The sequence below is a fragment of the Aquila chrysaetos genome, chromosome 2 (genome assembly GCF_900496995.4).
Source record: "Aquila chrysaetos chrysaetos chromosome 2, bAquChr1.4, whole genome shotgun sequence".
NCBI classification, from domain to species: Eukaryota; Metazoa; Chordata; class Aves; order Accipitriformes; family Accipitridae; genus Aquila; species Aquila chrysaetos.
In genome coordinates this window covers 1,574,477-1,590,987 of record NC_044005.1, presented here as the reverse complement: position 1 = coordinate 1,590,987, position 16,511 = coordinate 1,574,477, and the positions used below count along the sequence as shown (strand labels likewise).

Below are 16,511 nucleotides of genomic sequence, written 5' to 3'. Positions count from 1 at the left end.
ATTTAGCTTGCAATAAAGTTGTTTGAAGACATTGTGAAAATATCCCTTGGAAAGGAGTATTCTACTCTTTCTGTAGCTAGTAACTACCTAACGCAGTTACTTATCTACTGACAACTCAGAACCTCACTCAACAGCAGCAGCACTGTGGAAGGAAGTAGCTCAGTATGCTTACTGAGAGATGTCAGGAGGCTACATATTCTGTGGTGGGATCTGTAGTAGGAATTGACATTTGTCTCATGGCTATATGGAAACAACGGATCCTCTCACTTCGCACCCTTCACTACTAGCAACGTGTTCTCTTTTCACTTGTGTTAGTGTGTATCTGATATGTGTTGCTTACACATGATATATTTGATTTGTTTTATAGACCTTCTGAATTGGCTTCTGTTAATATTGTGTGTCAAGTTACACAGTTGAGTGTTCTCACTGTCATCTTGGGTTTCAGTCCTTAATACTGTTCTGTAGTTTGGTCTGTTGATTACTGTTGTAAAAGTATATTTAACCAAAACAAAAAAAAAAAATCCAACACTCTGTAGTTTTTCTACTTTAATGCTTGGGTCTATTTTTAATTTCTCATGGAGAAGTCCCTTAATTTCTTAACAAGTCCAATTTTTGCACATATTAGGACTCCCTCAGTTGTTTTTCTTTTACATAGGAAGGTCATAAATAAATACAATAATCCTGGGGAAAATATACATTTGACCTGTATAATGGTAGTTTTGTAGCTTGCATAATGGTAACACTGCAATAATGAGCTGGATGGAGTCCTGTAGTACATTTTGCTTCTGCAGCCTTATGTCAAGCTAATGTTCTGTGACTAACGTTTGCAGTAGCTGACATGTTCGTTTTGTCTCCTGTCCAAGTACTAGACAAGGCCAGAATGGCTTCTCTGCCAAGCTAAGAAAACCTGGCACATCCTGCTAGTGTTTATATCGCTCATAATATATGTAGCACTGCCAGCCTCATAGGGGAATATCAATATTCTAGTTTAAAATTCTTTCTTTTATGTAAACAATGTTTTATTTCTGTTCTTCATGTTATCTGTCTTTTCTTAGAGATATGAAAGATCTGTCATGGCATAGTAATGCAATTATGGAACGCATAGCACACAACCAAGTTAAAACATCATCTGGCAGTATCTACTTGCTACAGGGAAATATAGATTCAGCTTCGATGAGGAAAGAAGGTAAGAAGATGATTCTTAATGTAACATTACAAACTGAGAAGGGCTTTAGATTTATAACGGACCATACTGCTGAAGCGAACGTTTTGTCTTATCCTGCTAATTGGGCTCAGTGGGTATTCAGCACATGATGGAAAGTGACTCCAGCATCAGATTTCTAAATACTACCTAATGTTAATTGTAGCTGGCATTTTAGGGTGCTGCAGTTACAGAGAGGGCTTTCAGAGAATGAAGTTGGCTAATGGGTACATTCTTTTAAGGAAACTGTTTTTTGCTAAGATTACCCCTCTGTAATTTTGGTCAATGTTTTGGCATTTAAATCGTGCTAAGACATTCAAATAGGGATTGTTTATACGCTACTGAAATTACTCTGGTGTTCGCATTCTATCTGTGACTTACTGTTCAGTAATTAACGACTAGCTCTGCAATGCTGCATGGAATTTCTGTTTGGAGATAGACTGGTTATGGTGCCAGTGCTTTATAATTTAGTAAACTGATCCGTCTTTAGGGTCTAAGTGGTATCTTATACCAAATCCATCCAAACTTCCTGCTTCAGATTGTTTTGAAGCATGTGGAATTTTAAAGGAAATTTAATTTACACACAGAGTTAAAGTTAGGCTAGGCTTTATTCTATTTTTCTTGCTTCACGTGTATCCTCTGTCACGTTCACTAGTAAATGAGCTGCCATGTTAGTGCTTATGGGCAGCTCTAGGAATGTAAAGGTCGTCTGTGGCATAGATGGAATAAATGCTTGCCTTAATACAGAGGTGCCTTGTGGGCGTGATCATGCTCTTTTTACAGGAGCATATATGCGCTCTTTGCTCTTTCAGGCCCAGCACAAGGCATCCGAAGATGTGTCTGTGGCTTTAATTTTTTCCTCTCATTTGCGGTACTGGGATGCATTCTGATAAATACCTGACTTTGCTGCTCTCCAACTTGAATATTTTTATTACTTCCTCTGCTAAACAATTGTACTTGTTTTTATTTCAATATTCTGAGAAGGAAGAGTGACAGCCAGAGACTTCTGAGCAGACTGGCTCAGGTACTACAGAGGTTTTCTAAGCTTAAGAGTTAATGGACCATGCTGGGTCAATTCCTCTGATCTTCGGACTTAGCACTTAGGGCAAAACATCTGTCCTTCTTGGCTTCCCCCGTGTCTTCGAATGCACAAAAACTGTCATAGGGTCAGTGTGGAAAATACCCTGGAAATACCCTGAACAGATTCAATATTGATTTAGGAATCAAAAGAGAAGTTAAAGACAAGCTAATGTAGGTGGAGAGGAGAAGAAATGCCACACCTAAAGTCTAACCTGAGGATTTCCTTAAACCTCTGGTACTGGCAGCTGAAAATGGCTGGGACTGTCAGCAGTGGCACCATCAGTTTGTGAACCAAGCTGCGCCAGTACAGAACTACTTGCCTGTGGAAAATATCGGACTGCTGTGTGCCCATACTCCAAGTGACTTCAAAGCACTGAAATCGTTAATGAAATGTGTTGCAGTAAGAGCACTGACTAGGCACTTACCTACTTCTGCCTCGTTATCAAAAGTGGTTATTAGCAATCTGGGATACCAGCTGCGCTAGCAAACCCATCTGCTGGTCACTGACGATGAAACCGTGCAAAGGACAGTACAGGCTATTTAACAGCACAGGCTCTGTTCATGGAAAGGTGTTTTCTGTGGCTGATGTCCCAACAGCCCCACATCAGGAATGTTGCACACAACCCCCTGTGGTGCTCGCTCCGTTCCAGCCTGCATCTGTGGAACAGCACTTGCTGTGCTTTGGCTAGAGCCCTTCCTGAAGATCAGGAAATATTTTATCCAGTCCATGTAAAGAATGAACCGGTGTGGTGGTTGTATTGGGTCTGGCTGAGATGGAGTTAATTCTCCCCATAGCAGCCCTCGTAGTGCCGTGCTCTGTATTGGTACCCAGAAAGGTGTGGATAACCCACTGGTGTTGTTGCCACTGCTGAGCGGTGCTCCCACAGCATCAGGGCTGTCTCTCCAACATCCCCCCCTCACCGGCAGGCTGGGGGTGGGCAAGATCTGGGGAGGGGACAGAGCCAGGACAGCTGACCCAAACTGGCCAAAGGGATTTTCCATACCATGTGATGTCAGCTCAGCTATAAAAGCTAAGTAAAGGGAGATGGAAGGGGGGGCATTTGTTATTTTATGTTCGTCTTCCGGTACAACCACCACGAGTACTGAAGCCCCGCTTCCCAGGAAGTGGCCAGACATTGCCTGCCAATGGGAAGTAGAGAATAAAATCATTTGTTTTCCTTTGCTTTTGCTTTATTAAACTGCCCTGATGTCCACCCACAAGCCTTTTGTTACATTTTGTCTCCCCTGTCCAGTTGAGGAGGGGAGTGATAGAGCGGCTTTGGTGGGCACCTGGTACCCAGCCAGCGTCAACCCACCACAGCTGTAATGAAATGTCACTCCTAAAGCATTTTAAAGGAGCTGAAGGATGAAATAACTAGCATGTAACATCTCGCAAAAAACCTGCTTTGATACTTATGGGCCTGAAAGGTGGCTGATGCAAAGCTTTTTAAGAAAGTTGTTTCCCCAAGTCCCTTGAAATTAAGAAATGTGGAGTTTGGCATTCATAGGAGCTAAACCAATAGAAACTGTAAGAATGAGTGGGACTGGTGGATGTACAGATAGTGAGGTATGGGGGAAGGCATCTATGGTGCTACTATAGATGAAATAATGCCTCACAATGGTATAAGACTTCTTTGATGGGGCCCCTAGACTATGGGCTTCTAGAAAGGCTCTTGGGAAGATTGTAAGGATGCAAAGTAGTTATGTGATAAGGAGGAGGAAATTCTGTGGATTTAAATAACAATAGAAAATGAGAGGAATAAAAAGAATCCCATAATGATGTGGGCTGTTGAGCAGATTCATAAACTTTGCAGAAAAGAACATGAGCTGGGAAGCAGCAGCTGTAGTCTGATGTTGCCAAGTTGCATCAGGATGGTAAGGGTGAGTGCTGGCCACAAAGCATGTCACAAGAGCTTCAGAATGGGCATCAAAATGATGAAACTCAGTCTTGGTAAATGTAAAATGATGCATGTAGTGGTAGGGGAAAGCATATTGTTACATACATCACAGAATGGTTTTATAGTTTGGTTTGGGAGGGACCTTTAAAGGTATCTAGTCCAACCCCCATGTGATAGTGTATGATGCTGTATGATTGTAAGACTTTCAGTTCACTGTAAAAACTGAGGAACAAGGTTTGGGGGTTTCAATAGATGGTTCTGTTAAGTGGTCGCCTTAATGCTCACTAGTAGTGAAAAAACTTGAACATTGAAAATGAATGGAACAAAAAAATAAGACTGGTATTGGCTGTAAAAGCTGTATGATACATGAACATCTTGGAGACTGAGTACAAGTCCACATCTTTCCTTCACCCTCCCCACAGAAACCTCAACAAGCTATTCTCAGAAAGAATGCAGAAGAAGTAGGAAGTGTGTGGAGAATAATGATGTGTTTAAAGTTATGAAGAGGCTTTCATAGGGCAAAGGACAAACTAAGCTAAGACTTTCTGGCCTGCAGAACAGGAGAAACCTTTAGGGTTTTTAAATACATAGAAATCAGAGTTGACTTCTCAGCTGGAGGTTGGGAGATTGCTTAGAGGGGATATTCCTGTATACTTGCCTTGCTTCTGTACTCTGGCCTCTGCTGTTAGTATCCTTTCCCTGGCTGGGGCTAGATGGACCTTTGGTTGTGCACTAAAAGTAATGAAATAGTGCCTTTCTCCTTTCCCCTCCTCCTGGAGGAGCTCAGTTACTAGAACTCTCTGTTGGTGCAGGCTGACATTAATGGCTTTTCATCTCCAAAGATTAACAATTTGTGGATGTGATTTCTTTTTTGACCTCATGTGCCTGTTGAAGGCTTTTCAGTAAAGGTACTGCTTCCCAGAATTTCAGATAAATAGGTTACTACTTAAGCTTGTTTTCTAATCATGTGTTGCAGACCCTTCTTGTAGTAGTCCATGACTCTAGTGGTATCAGTGTCAGAGGATGAACGCTGCTGGTTTTTTAGACATTGTGAGCAGGCAAGCGGTGGCTCAATGTTGTGCTCCTGCACCCATACAGGTTATATCCTGTCAATGAGAAGGCCCCATAATAGTATCCATGAGAGTGTTAAATGTCCAATGTTTTGCTCAGAAAGGCTGGAGCTCAAGTGGTGTTTTTTTCCTTCTCTGTTGCAACGAAGGATTACATTATACCTTTGCATCAATTTGGTTTTAGGGTTGTTTTCCAATTGTGGAAACAAAACTAGAGACATTCTGTTGTATCTGTACTACCTGAAGAATTTCCCAGGCTGTAATGTTGTTGCTGGACACTGACTGCACCTGATCCTGATGCAGTTGTTCTTTGTCTAAGCCTCATGAACAGCCTGTGTGCTCTTGATGGAACAGCTTCTGTATCAAAGCACAATAAAATTTTCTTCTAAGTGGAGTTTTCTTGATATGCTAAGTCCCGAATAGCTTAGACCTAACCAGAGCCCGAAAAGCTCAGGCTGTCTGAGGGACTTCTGGTGCTCTGCAGAGAAGCCACGTGCCAGTCCAGTGAGGTGGGCAGGGGAAAGCTTATGCTCCTGGTTCTCAGGAAACTAGAATGTTGTCTCCAAATACTGATGTCTGTAATTAATGACCCCTTGGCTGACTTTTCTATGAAGTATGCTGTTCTCTTGAACTGGGGAAACCTGTCTCTCTCTAGTGTTTAAAGATGTAGTGAGCTTCCGAGGTACTTACAAAACCATGATTATACTGGATATTATTTCTACCCTTTCTGATTAAAAGTATTGCTCAGCTATTTTTAATGCTACTTTTGTTTCAAACAGGATTTCCCTACCGTTTCATCAAAAGATTTACATATGGGTTTTCCAAAAAGTGGAAGGAATATGTTGAGGAGTTTCTTGAAAAAAGGAGAAGGTAACTTCTTTGGAGATTCTGTTTCATTGCAATGTTCTTTTAAGTATTTATTGAGATTTTGCCTTTCAAGAATACTATACTAGAGGAGTATAAAAGATGGTAGATCTGTGCACGAAGAGTATGTTCCAGGCAAATACTGGTCACCGCTTTGGAAGGATACCCTTTTACCTTTTTTTCATTATACTGGTTTGGGTTTGTTCTGCTTGTTTACATAGCCTTAGAGCAAAGAGAAGCAAAGGGCTTCACCCATTTAGTGGCTCGCACGGTGTCTGTGTGAGTACAGCTGCACTGTGCTCTTGGGCTTTTCCCGAGATGAGGAGAAGACTTCGAGTTTACACAAGTTAATGTGTTGTTAAAGGACAACTGCTTCAGATGTTTACTATTTCCTTTCTTAAACTCCAAATCATTAGGAAAGAACAAAAACAAAATAAACAAAATACTGTTGAGGATGAAGATGAAGAGGGTGACTCAGTGGTGGATACGGATGTGTTGAAAAATGCAGAAGGTTCAGCAAGAGATGTAAAGACACCTGAAACCAGAAACACCACCTATGAAGTATTACCGAGGAGTGATAAAAACGCCTGTGGGTATTTAATAATCCTTTTCTTCAGAAAAAAGTTGGAGTGTTTCTGAGAGCTGTTTTCCCCACCAAAAGATACCTAATACCTGTCTGTTTTGTATCTTGTTAATTAGGCTGTGTGGAAGAGGTAACAAACTAGTTGGGTGAAGTTTTTTGTTTGTGTTTACTTAGACTGCAATGATCAAGAGCATTGACTTGGTTCTTTATTTCTGGTTTGCTGATGTACAACAGCTACAACAAGTGTTTAGGGGCTGTCCTGAGGGTTAACCCTGGGAAAGAAGCAGGAGTCTGTTTTGGTCTGTAGTAGCTGAAGGCAATGACTCCAGAGCTGTTTATTCTGACAGAAAACCTGACAATTTTTTTTCTCCAGTTACTATTTTGTGTAACGTACTCTCTTCTTAAGTCCTCCTGGGATGCCTGTAGGATTTAATACCTCCAATCAAGGCTCCATCCTTGGGACTCGTCCCCTGCAGTGCCCACCCCCTTTTTTAGTTGGGTTAGTTTAAACTCATATCAAGTCCTTGAGCAGGTTTGTTTTATGGCATCTTTATATTTTTGCCACAGTTGAGGCATAGCGATGACAACTGGGGATGGACAGAATTGGTTGTAAAAAAATTCATTACGTTGGCTTTGTTTCAGAAGAAAAGGGTTGTAAAGCCCTAACCTAATGATCAACCTGTTTTCTTCTTTGCCTTGTAATGCAATCCTAGCTTTGTTAGGGACATAATAGCTTTTGGTCTTAACTTTGACTTTTTAATATCTTGTCATACGTTCCAATAGGGTTTTGGCCAAACTTCATTGTACTGTTTGTTAATACTTGTCCTGGTTTCAGCTGGGGTAGAGTTAACTTTCTTCCTAGTAGCTGGTACAGTGCTGTGTTTTGGGTTCAGTATGAGAAGAATGTTGATAACACGCTGATGTTTTCAGTTGTTGCCAAGTAATGTTTAGACCAAGTCAAGGATTTCTCAGCTTCTCATGCCCAGCCAGCAAGAAGGCTGGAGGGGCACAAGCAGTTGGGAGGGGACACAGCTGGGACAGCTGACCCCAACTGGCCAAAGGGGTATTCCATACCGTGTGACGTCATGTCCAGTATATAAACTGGGGGGGGGGGGGGTGGCGGCCTGGGAGAGCGGCTCGGGAACTAACTGGGCACTGGTCGGTGGGTGGTGAGCAGTTGCATTGTGCATCACTTGTTTTGTATATTCCAATCTTTTTATTATTATTGTCACTTTATTATTGTTGCTATTATCATTATTATTTTCTTCCCTTCTGTTCTGCTAAACTGTTCTTAGCTCAACCCACGAGTTTTACCTTTTTTTTTTTTTTCCCTGATTCCCTCCCCCATCCCACTGGTTGGGGGGGAAGTGAGTGAGCAGCTGCATGGTGCTTAGTTGCTGGCTGGGGTTAAACCACGACAATACTAGAATCAGATTTTCTTGCTAACGCTATAAAAGCTGTTTTATTTTTTTTCTCTAATTAGTTAGGATTTGTTCAGTGTGACAACTTTTATTTATCATTCTACTTCCCTATATGACCTTTACAGTATTTATAATCTTCTAAACAAAATAAAAAGTTCACAACAGTGAATTTTGTAACATGTGAATCATGTTAAGGTACGCTCATTTCTAACCTGAACACTTTTCAAAGAACAACATAATATTGTGATAAGTTTTATATTTTCCATGTAGTCGGTGCAGATGAGCTGGTTTAATCACAATATTGCTCCTATGCTTGTGAAGTCTGCAAAGGTGAATTTTCAAGACTATATTTGGGACGAAACTATATTTCTTCTTTTTTCTCATAGATACAACACCAGAACACAGTTCCATATTGGACTCAAGCAGAGTTTACACTCGTAGCGGCCGTCTTGTTAAACCACCATTAAGCTTCTGGTGCGGGCAACGTGAGTTTGTTGATCAGAAACTAAACGTTAATATAGAAGAAGGTGGAATAGATTATCTGAGCATGGTAAGATTCTTTTGCGTATTGTTACTTAAATGTATCTTAAATATAATGAATAAACTTGGCTACGTATCTAACAGAAAGAGTCCAGCTCTTACAAGTACCCAGAGAGGCAGGAAATCTTGAAAACATTATAAAAAGATTTTAAAACAAACAAAAAAAGTCTTAATCTCCATATTATCAGATAATTGTTGTTCTCTGTAAAATGGGAATAATGGGGAATTACTTCTGGAAAAATAAGTTGGGTTTTTTTGACAGATAAATGCATCAAACCTGAAGTTGGACACATGTACTGGTCTGGGTTACAGAGGTTCCCAAGTAAAACGTTTTTTGTAATACTGTAATGCTGAGTCCGTGCCACAGCGTTTCATCGCACGCGGGATGCCCGTGCTGCGGGTGGGTTTTTGTGTTAACCTGTACTGCTCTCGGTTCTCCCCTTCCTGGGTGGGGTTTCACATTCATTTGGACCAGCTGTTTCCTCACTTCTGGTATCCTGATCTGTCCAGGTCACCCCAGTTTTGATTGAGGTGTGCTGTTCTTATCGATTATGGCACTTTAAGCAACTCTGATAATATTCTGATAATGAGTGAAGGAAAGGAGCATTCCTTGTGGTACTTGTGAGGGGTTTTTTTATCTCTCTAAGATTAGTCGGCCTTATGGAATTCAGGGAGTACTAACACTTGTCATCAGCTCCACAGTGAAGGTGTACGTCCAATTTACCACCAACTCAAGCAGTTCTAGGTCTCGAGACTTAAATTTGTGTTTTAGAATATTTAAATTTAAAGGGATCCTGGCTAAGTTGCTCTGGTTGCATGCATTTTTATAAACACATGTGTTCATCAAATAGTATTTAGTAGATACTGGTCAATGTAGGTGACTTTTAAATCTACCAGTCCGGCATTGGTAGGCTTGATATGTAATCTCTTCCACAAGTTTAGATTAAATTGTTTTGTTTTGAAGATGTTTATTAGTGCAAAATCCCAAACAAAGACCAGTTCCAACTCTAAGAAGAATAAAAGAAAGGAAAAAATGAAGACAACAGAAGAAACACCAAAAAGCCGAAGTCAAGGTTAAAAATTTTTTTTTTCTTTTTTTAAAGTTATTGACTAGAATCAGTGGGATTGTGAGTTGGGTGCTGGAGCAGTATGCTGATGTCCTGTTAATGCAAAGAAATTATTTAAATCTTCTAATGGCTGATTGCTTCTTCTATGAAGAATTATCAGAGTAGCATCAATGCCTAGTTTGACAGCTATAAATATAAACTACATTTGTGAATCACTTCTGTATTTACATAATGGGAACATGCAGATTTCTTTCTGCATTGAAAGGAAAGGATTGAATTGAAATGAAAGGATTATGATTTTTTTTTTTTTTTTTTTTTGGAAGTTTCTGTTCCTGTGCTTTGGCTCTCTTAATGTAGGTATTACGTGTGACTTGAGAGAGCCTGGAGAGAAGTGGAGGTCACCAGTCCAGGGAACTGGTGGTCTGGCTTTCCTTTTTAAGTTGGATGAATGAAAATAAATGAAATGCCTATGTAGGCAAATAAAGTGTATTAACAGAGTTTTAAAACCTTTATTTTTAATAAAATTTGGGAAATAATAGAACCCTGAAAACAATATAAAATACAAAGCAGAAGTTTCTTTTTTAAAGCAACTGTAATGTTTCCTGCAGAAAAGCTATTTGCTGCAGAAGTAAAGCTTTTGGGACATTAGCGTTTGCTCAGTCTCAGTCATAGCATTTTAGCAACATTTTCTGTTTACAATTTTATTCTCTAACTGCTCAATACTTTCACATTCCCTTTTGTAGCCTTGATAATAATCCTCATTCTTTTAGTCGCCTGGAGGCAGTTTGTCATGGGAGTGAACTGGGCAGGAACAGGACATCTCCTGTGGACGAGGAATCATCCATGCTGCTGACTGTACTCCCTCTGAGCAGAGGGACACTTGCTCAGAATGAATTCAGTTCTTACAACTGGTTTCATGCTATGTGTTCTATATAAGAGTCGTGTGTAAATGGATTTGCTCTGCTTCCTGACTGCCACGAGGAGGAATGGCCTGCCTACTGGGACATGCTATCACATCTGTATCGTGTAGCCTTCTGTTCCTGAAGAATTTAATCCCAAATACATAGGAGTGTACATGTGAGAGCAGAAGGCCTTTACTTAATCCTTCCGAGATACACGTATGGGAAAGGAGGTGTAGCGATCTCGCGAAGCTTCACTAGGTGCTGTTTTTACTCAGTTGTGTTTGGTAAAGTTATGGACATCCCTTAACAACAGAAATGAGTTTATAGTTATCTGTCAGGTAAATCTTTGCGCTGCAGATTACCTGTGCTTACATGTCTCTTAAATGGGGAAGGGGCAGGCAGTACAGAGCATGATGAAATGTTTCCTAGCATCACCCATTTCTCTCTTAAGTGACATTTTGCTGTGTTTCAGAGGGAAGGAGTGTTTATTTTTGTATCCCAACGTGACCATTCAATGGAATATCTCCTTGTCCTTGTCTCTTCCTACGGACTACAGTCTAAATAACAGAAAGTAGTTCACAGATCTTAATGAGCGTGGGATGCATCGCATCCCGCAGCAGGCTAGTCTTTGCTTGTCTGAGAACACAGTAATGATTTACATTATTATGTGTGATATTATACTGACATCATCTCTTTCAGGGAAAAACAATGCAAAAGGAGTAAGTTCCAAAAGAGAAACCAAGTCTGCTGGAAGCAAGGCCAGGTACTTTGTTTCAGATGATGATGATGAAAGTGGTCATGCAATCAGGAGTACAGAAATGAAAACACAGCTTTCTGTCAAGATGACTCCCTTAAATACGGAAGTGGTAAACAAACATAACTATAATAGCAGAATCTCAGGAAGGACAAAAGAAAAGAGAGATGCGGAATATGGAGAACTGACTGTCTGTCAGCAGACTTACAAGTACTCTTTAAGGTCAGCCGAACAACAAGACAAGCATTTAACAGAAGAATTGTCAAGCAAAGATCAGGAAGAGGAATCCAGTGAAGATATCCCACTGTCTATCAAAAGGAAAACCAAACCTTTACTAAAACAAGAGACTCAAACCTCTAAATCTTCCTCTAACCGTAAAAGTTCACAGGATGATGCAAACAAGGTGTCGTGTGAACAAAGGACAATAAAACGCTCTACTAACTCCCATAATGTGCCGTTGAGGCAAAGTGTGCCTGAATCCACTGACAGTTCTGGTTTACTTGAAGGAAAAACACCTTCTAGCAAGTCCAGTACTTCCCATCTGCCTGACAAGGCAATGAGGACAAGACGCAGAATCAACCCTCCAAGATATTTGCTTGAATCTGACACTGAGACCAAAACCAGTGAAGAGGAATATCATGTAAAAGAAAAGAATTCAAAAGCATCTGATAAAAAAACAAATTGTGAAGTTTCTAATACTGCCATGTCTTCAGCAGCAAAATCCAGAGAACCTGAGAGGGAAAAGATGCAGAAATCTCTAGAACTTTTTCAAAGGGAAACTGATGGTTGGTCTGAAAAGGAATTACAGAAGCTCTACAGGCAAGTGGTTGCCTTGTCTTCACAGGGCAAAGTTTCCCTGGGGCATCAGGAGGCATAATATACTGGAGGGTTTGGGTGGTCTGGATTTGGATTTTTCAGATTCATTCTCTTTCACCTTATTTTAAAGGTTTCCTTTACGTTTTAATTTCCTCTTAAAAAATAGGTTTTGTTAACAAATAAAAAAATAGTGAAATACAGGAAACAACTGAGTATTTTCTAAAATAACTGTAGATGCGTGAGCCTATAGTAGCCCCTACCACTGTCATCAGTGTAAACTGAGAGGAACACAGATATTAGGCAAAATTTTGTGAATCTACTCCTCTACCTGTTTTTCAGAACCACAGACTTAATCTTGTTAAAAGTGATAAACATTCCTATGAGTAAAATTGAAAAACACAAGTAGGTAAATAATACGGTAAAAGTATTCATATTTATGATTTAAACAGTAAGTCAGAGGTAGCATATTCTCTTCCCTAATGCAATAAAATTTAAACATGATGTGCTTATGTACTTAAGTTTTGTAAAGGGAGATTAACTGCAAGAATGTTTAATTAATGCATCGTCCAATTAGTTAAACAAACTACTGGGCAGTATTTAATACATACATTAAGTAATAAAATGACAATGTTTGGCTTTGTTTCTTTTAGGTTAGAAACCTGAAAAGGCATGAGCTCATACCTCTGGGGCGGGGTGCCCCTGCTGCAAATAAGGAAGAAATTTATCTTGTAACTGAGCTCTTAGTTTAAATTGTTCAAATAAATTTTTGCATGTTTTAAAGCGCCTGGACAAGACACCAGAAACAAGATTCTCTACATCCATCGCACAGCGCCTTTCTAGGACAGGCAGCTGGTCTCTGGGTATTTTACTCAGCAGCGTTGCACAGGTTCTTCGGCGTGACGAAGGTTGTGGTTTTGTTCTCTTGGCAGGGCCACTGCTTCGTTTCCAAAGCACAGGAATGGCTTCTGGGTGGAGGTGGCCATGGCGGTGGGGTCTCGCTCTGCTGAAGAGTGCTATGAGAAGTATGTAGAACAACAACAGGCAAAAGGTTCCAAAACGCATGCCAAGAAGACCACCACTTCAGGAAAATCAGAACAGAAAGGTACTGACATCTTGTTTCTGGGTATTTTGTTCTCTTTAAATAATTTTAAATTCAGCATTTATTATGAAATGAGAGATACAGACATAAATGCACATCAGGGTCCAGTAGTGAAGAAGGTTAACTTCCATAGTATAAAGGTTTGTTGGAGAGCTTGGAGGATGTCTTAAATGTCTGAAGTAACAATAAAAGAAAGGGTATTTTTAGAGTTTTCTAGTTTTTAGCATGATGGGAAGACTTAAAGTGGCCTCGCTACCTAATGGAAAATAGCTGTTTCTATCTGAAGAGGCTCTTGGAGGCCCTAGTAGACAATGAGCTACTTGTAGAGCTATCTATCCAAAAAGGATACGGGGTGCTTGGGTGCACTAAGGGCAATGTGGAGTAAGAACAGTGAAGTTACATTCCCTGGTGTCTGGCACTGACGTGCCTGTTGCTGTTTTCTGTCCAGTTCTGAAGTCAGTAATTCACATTTACGGCGAGCAAGTACGCCCTGAAGTGCAAGGCACAAGGTACTCAGTCCAGTTATTTAGCACAGAGACGGTTACAATGACATAGTAAGTGCTTAGGTAAGGAAAGCCATTTGATAACAACTCCTCTAGCTGACAAAGAGACGCCATCACTCAGCCATTGGAAGCTGAAGCTTTGAGTGTTACACAACTGCGCGCAAAGACGGCTCTGGTGACGTTTGGCGGTGGTTAAAGCTGTGCATCAGTCTCCATTTACTGAAAGCATTAAAATAATTTTTTCCACCCAAATGAGTACTCACAGTTATTGGACTTCACGCAGGAATGCTTGACTCCAGTTCCGTAGCCTCAGTAACATAGAACAGACCAGATGATCTCAGCAGGTTTCCCTGCCCTTGAAGGCAGTGAACTGTGGTGTTGTGCAGACTTGGAAAAGCAGCAGATTGAGGGTTCAAGTGCAGGACAATGCACTTTATTTTTACTTGAATGTTTCTTTGAAATGTGTTGTTGCAGTTATAGAATTTGTGTGAATCTGCTGGGCATCAGTTTTGTAATTAACTTGACAGGGGTGGTATGTTCTCGAGCATTTTGGAGCACAGATAGAAACCATCTTATTTTGACTATTCCCATGGTATCAAGATTCCCTGCACTTTTGTGATTACGAAGGCTTTTTCTAATGTTGCTGCTCATTTCTCCACTGCTGATATCCTGTAGAGAATTTTTTCCCATTTCACCCTGGCATTAGATGTGATCAGACTGCAGCTTAATAGAAGACACAATTGTTTTGGTTAGCGAGCGTTCGTAAGGGATCAGTCTGCCATAGTGGTTTTAAGGTTTTTTGCTTTGAGGAAAGCAATGTTTGGGACCTCTCGGACTCACCTGGGCCTTTTGACTACTGAGACTCTCTAAAATGACTATAGCAAAGCAAAGGACTAAATGCAGTCCTGCATAATACTAAGCAAGGGTCTTTCTTGGCAGGTAGGAGCTGTTCATTGGCTTTCTCTCGGAAGGCGAGTGCATCCTGATAACGATGAATCTGAGCACAGATACAAAAATACTTTGCTCATCTGAAAATCTGTGGACTGTGCATTAATTTTCTTCTTTACTTGACTGTCTGCGTAAGCAGCTATTTTAGTTTTTGTCTGAAGATGAGGATACTAGGAAGATGTTCTTCTACATTTGCCCAGAAAGTAACTTGTAACGGAAAGCAGGGGATAGGAACACATACACAGGTGGAAGTGAGAAAGTCCTTTCTTTCCTTCAAGCAGGTTTAATGGCTCATCGCTTAGGTGTGGTAGTTGGATCAAGGTTTGCAAGGATGCAACTGTATATGCTAAAGTCTCAGACAAGCATTCCATAGACCTCGTGGCGAGGATGCTAGAGTGGTCTCTGTGCAGCAGAGCCTTTGTTTGAGCACTTTATGCCTCTTGACATGGGTGATAAATCTTGGCGTCTTTTGCCTCTGAAATGCAGGTGCATGGATAATTCTGTTAAAATTGTAATAAAATAGCTGATGTATGATACTTGCAATGGCTATGTAAGGCTCTAGAGTGAGCTTCCGATTAAGATGTAGTGGAGAAATTCTTTTTGAAGCATAATTTTGTAAGAACTCAAAGGATCACAAAGAAGCTGTAAGACATTTCCATAAAGGAGAGACTGAACTCTGTATCGCTAGGTTTGATTGTAGTTAGCAAATTTTAAAATCATGCTATGTAACTGATGTCTTAGAACAATTAATGTTTTGATTCATGTAGATAAGCAGGAGCCGGTTATGATAACTGCCAAAGTGGGAACCTTCAAAAGGAAGCAGCAGATGAGAGACTTCCTGGACCATTTGCCGAAGGACAACCATGATGATATTTTCACGGCGACGCCCTTTCAGAATAGAAGAGTAAAGGTAAATCTGGGAAAACAGTGTCTATATGCGTATGCTTTTCTGGTTGGTATTTCAAGGGTGTGTTGCAAGTCTGCTGGTTCAGTTCCATCAATAAAATCTTGTGGAATTGGGGGAAGAGGCTTATTTCCTTGATTCGTTATTGCAATACTTGGATTGCCAGCAGTGAGAACGTGCGGAACGTGGCTTCTGCAGACAAGCGTTACCGCTGAACGAGCATGTAAAACCAGCCTGGGGTAGGGGTGTCCCTTCTGCCTCCTCGTGGGAGGAACTTGTGAGGCTGTGAAGCGTTGGTTGTGCAGTGATGTTGCTGTCCTGGGGCTGACCACTGGGTGCCTGTGCTGTGGAACCGGGTACTTTCTAAGGTCGTGCTGATACTTAACAGGATTTTCTTTCTCTCCTCTCGGCACATCTCGCATTTAAAACCACTTGCCTCTCGATGCTGTCTGCGGGTGGGTTTCTCGCTGGGAGTTCTGTTACCCTCTCGCCCTGGCCCTGGCCTGCTGTTTACTTACTCTCTCCTCTTTGTTGCCTATTTGGGCTGAAGGGCTGCCCCGTTTCCTTGGCTAGGCTCGCCTGCAGCAACCAAAGCGGGAGGAGTGCCCTCCCCTCCCGCTCCACCTGCAGCCCCCAAACACCCCCGGCAGACGCAGCACCGGAGCGGGAGAGCGTTACCGCATCTCTGACAAACCTCCACTTAGCTGTGGTGCAGCACAATTACGCGCTCTAGATGTTAGTTAAGACTCTGTTTTCATTTGTAAAGAGAAAGCCACTCATTTATTACGGGAACGATTTATTGTTTTCCCTTGTAGAGAATTTTTGAAGTGTATTTCATGACGCATCTTTTTGCTGTTGTCT

General features: G+C 41.0%; 1 protein-coding gene across 3 annotated transcripts in view; it reads left to right on the top strand.

Annotated features, from left to right (window-relative positions):
• MIS18BP1 (MIS18 binding protein 1) overlaps positions 1-16,511 on the top strand; it is a 28,472-nt gene that overhangs the window by 8,332 nt on the left and 3,629 nt on the right. For all 3 annotated transcript variants that reach the window (XM_041118437.1, XM_030004783.2, XM_041118443.1), the window contains 8 exons: positions 1,056-1,186; positions 6,029-6,119; positions 6,530-6,702; positions 8,504-8,667; positions 9,622-9,730; positions 11,326-12,199; positions 13,126-13,298; positions 15,514-15,656. In XM_041118437.1, the coding sequence (XP_040974371.1) occupies positions 1,056-1,186; positions 6,029-6,119; positions 6,530-6,702; positions 8,504-8,667; positions 9,622-9,730; positions 11,326-12,199; positions 13,126-13,298; positions 15,514-15,656 (1,858 nt within the window). The remainder of the gene's footprint in view (positions 1-1,055; positions 1,187-6,028; positions 6,120-6,529; positions 6,703-8,503; positions 8,668-9,621; positions 9,731-11,325; positions 12,200-13,125; positions 13,299-15,513; positions 15,657-16,511) is intronic.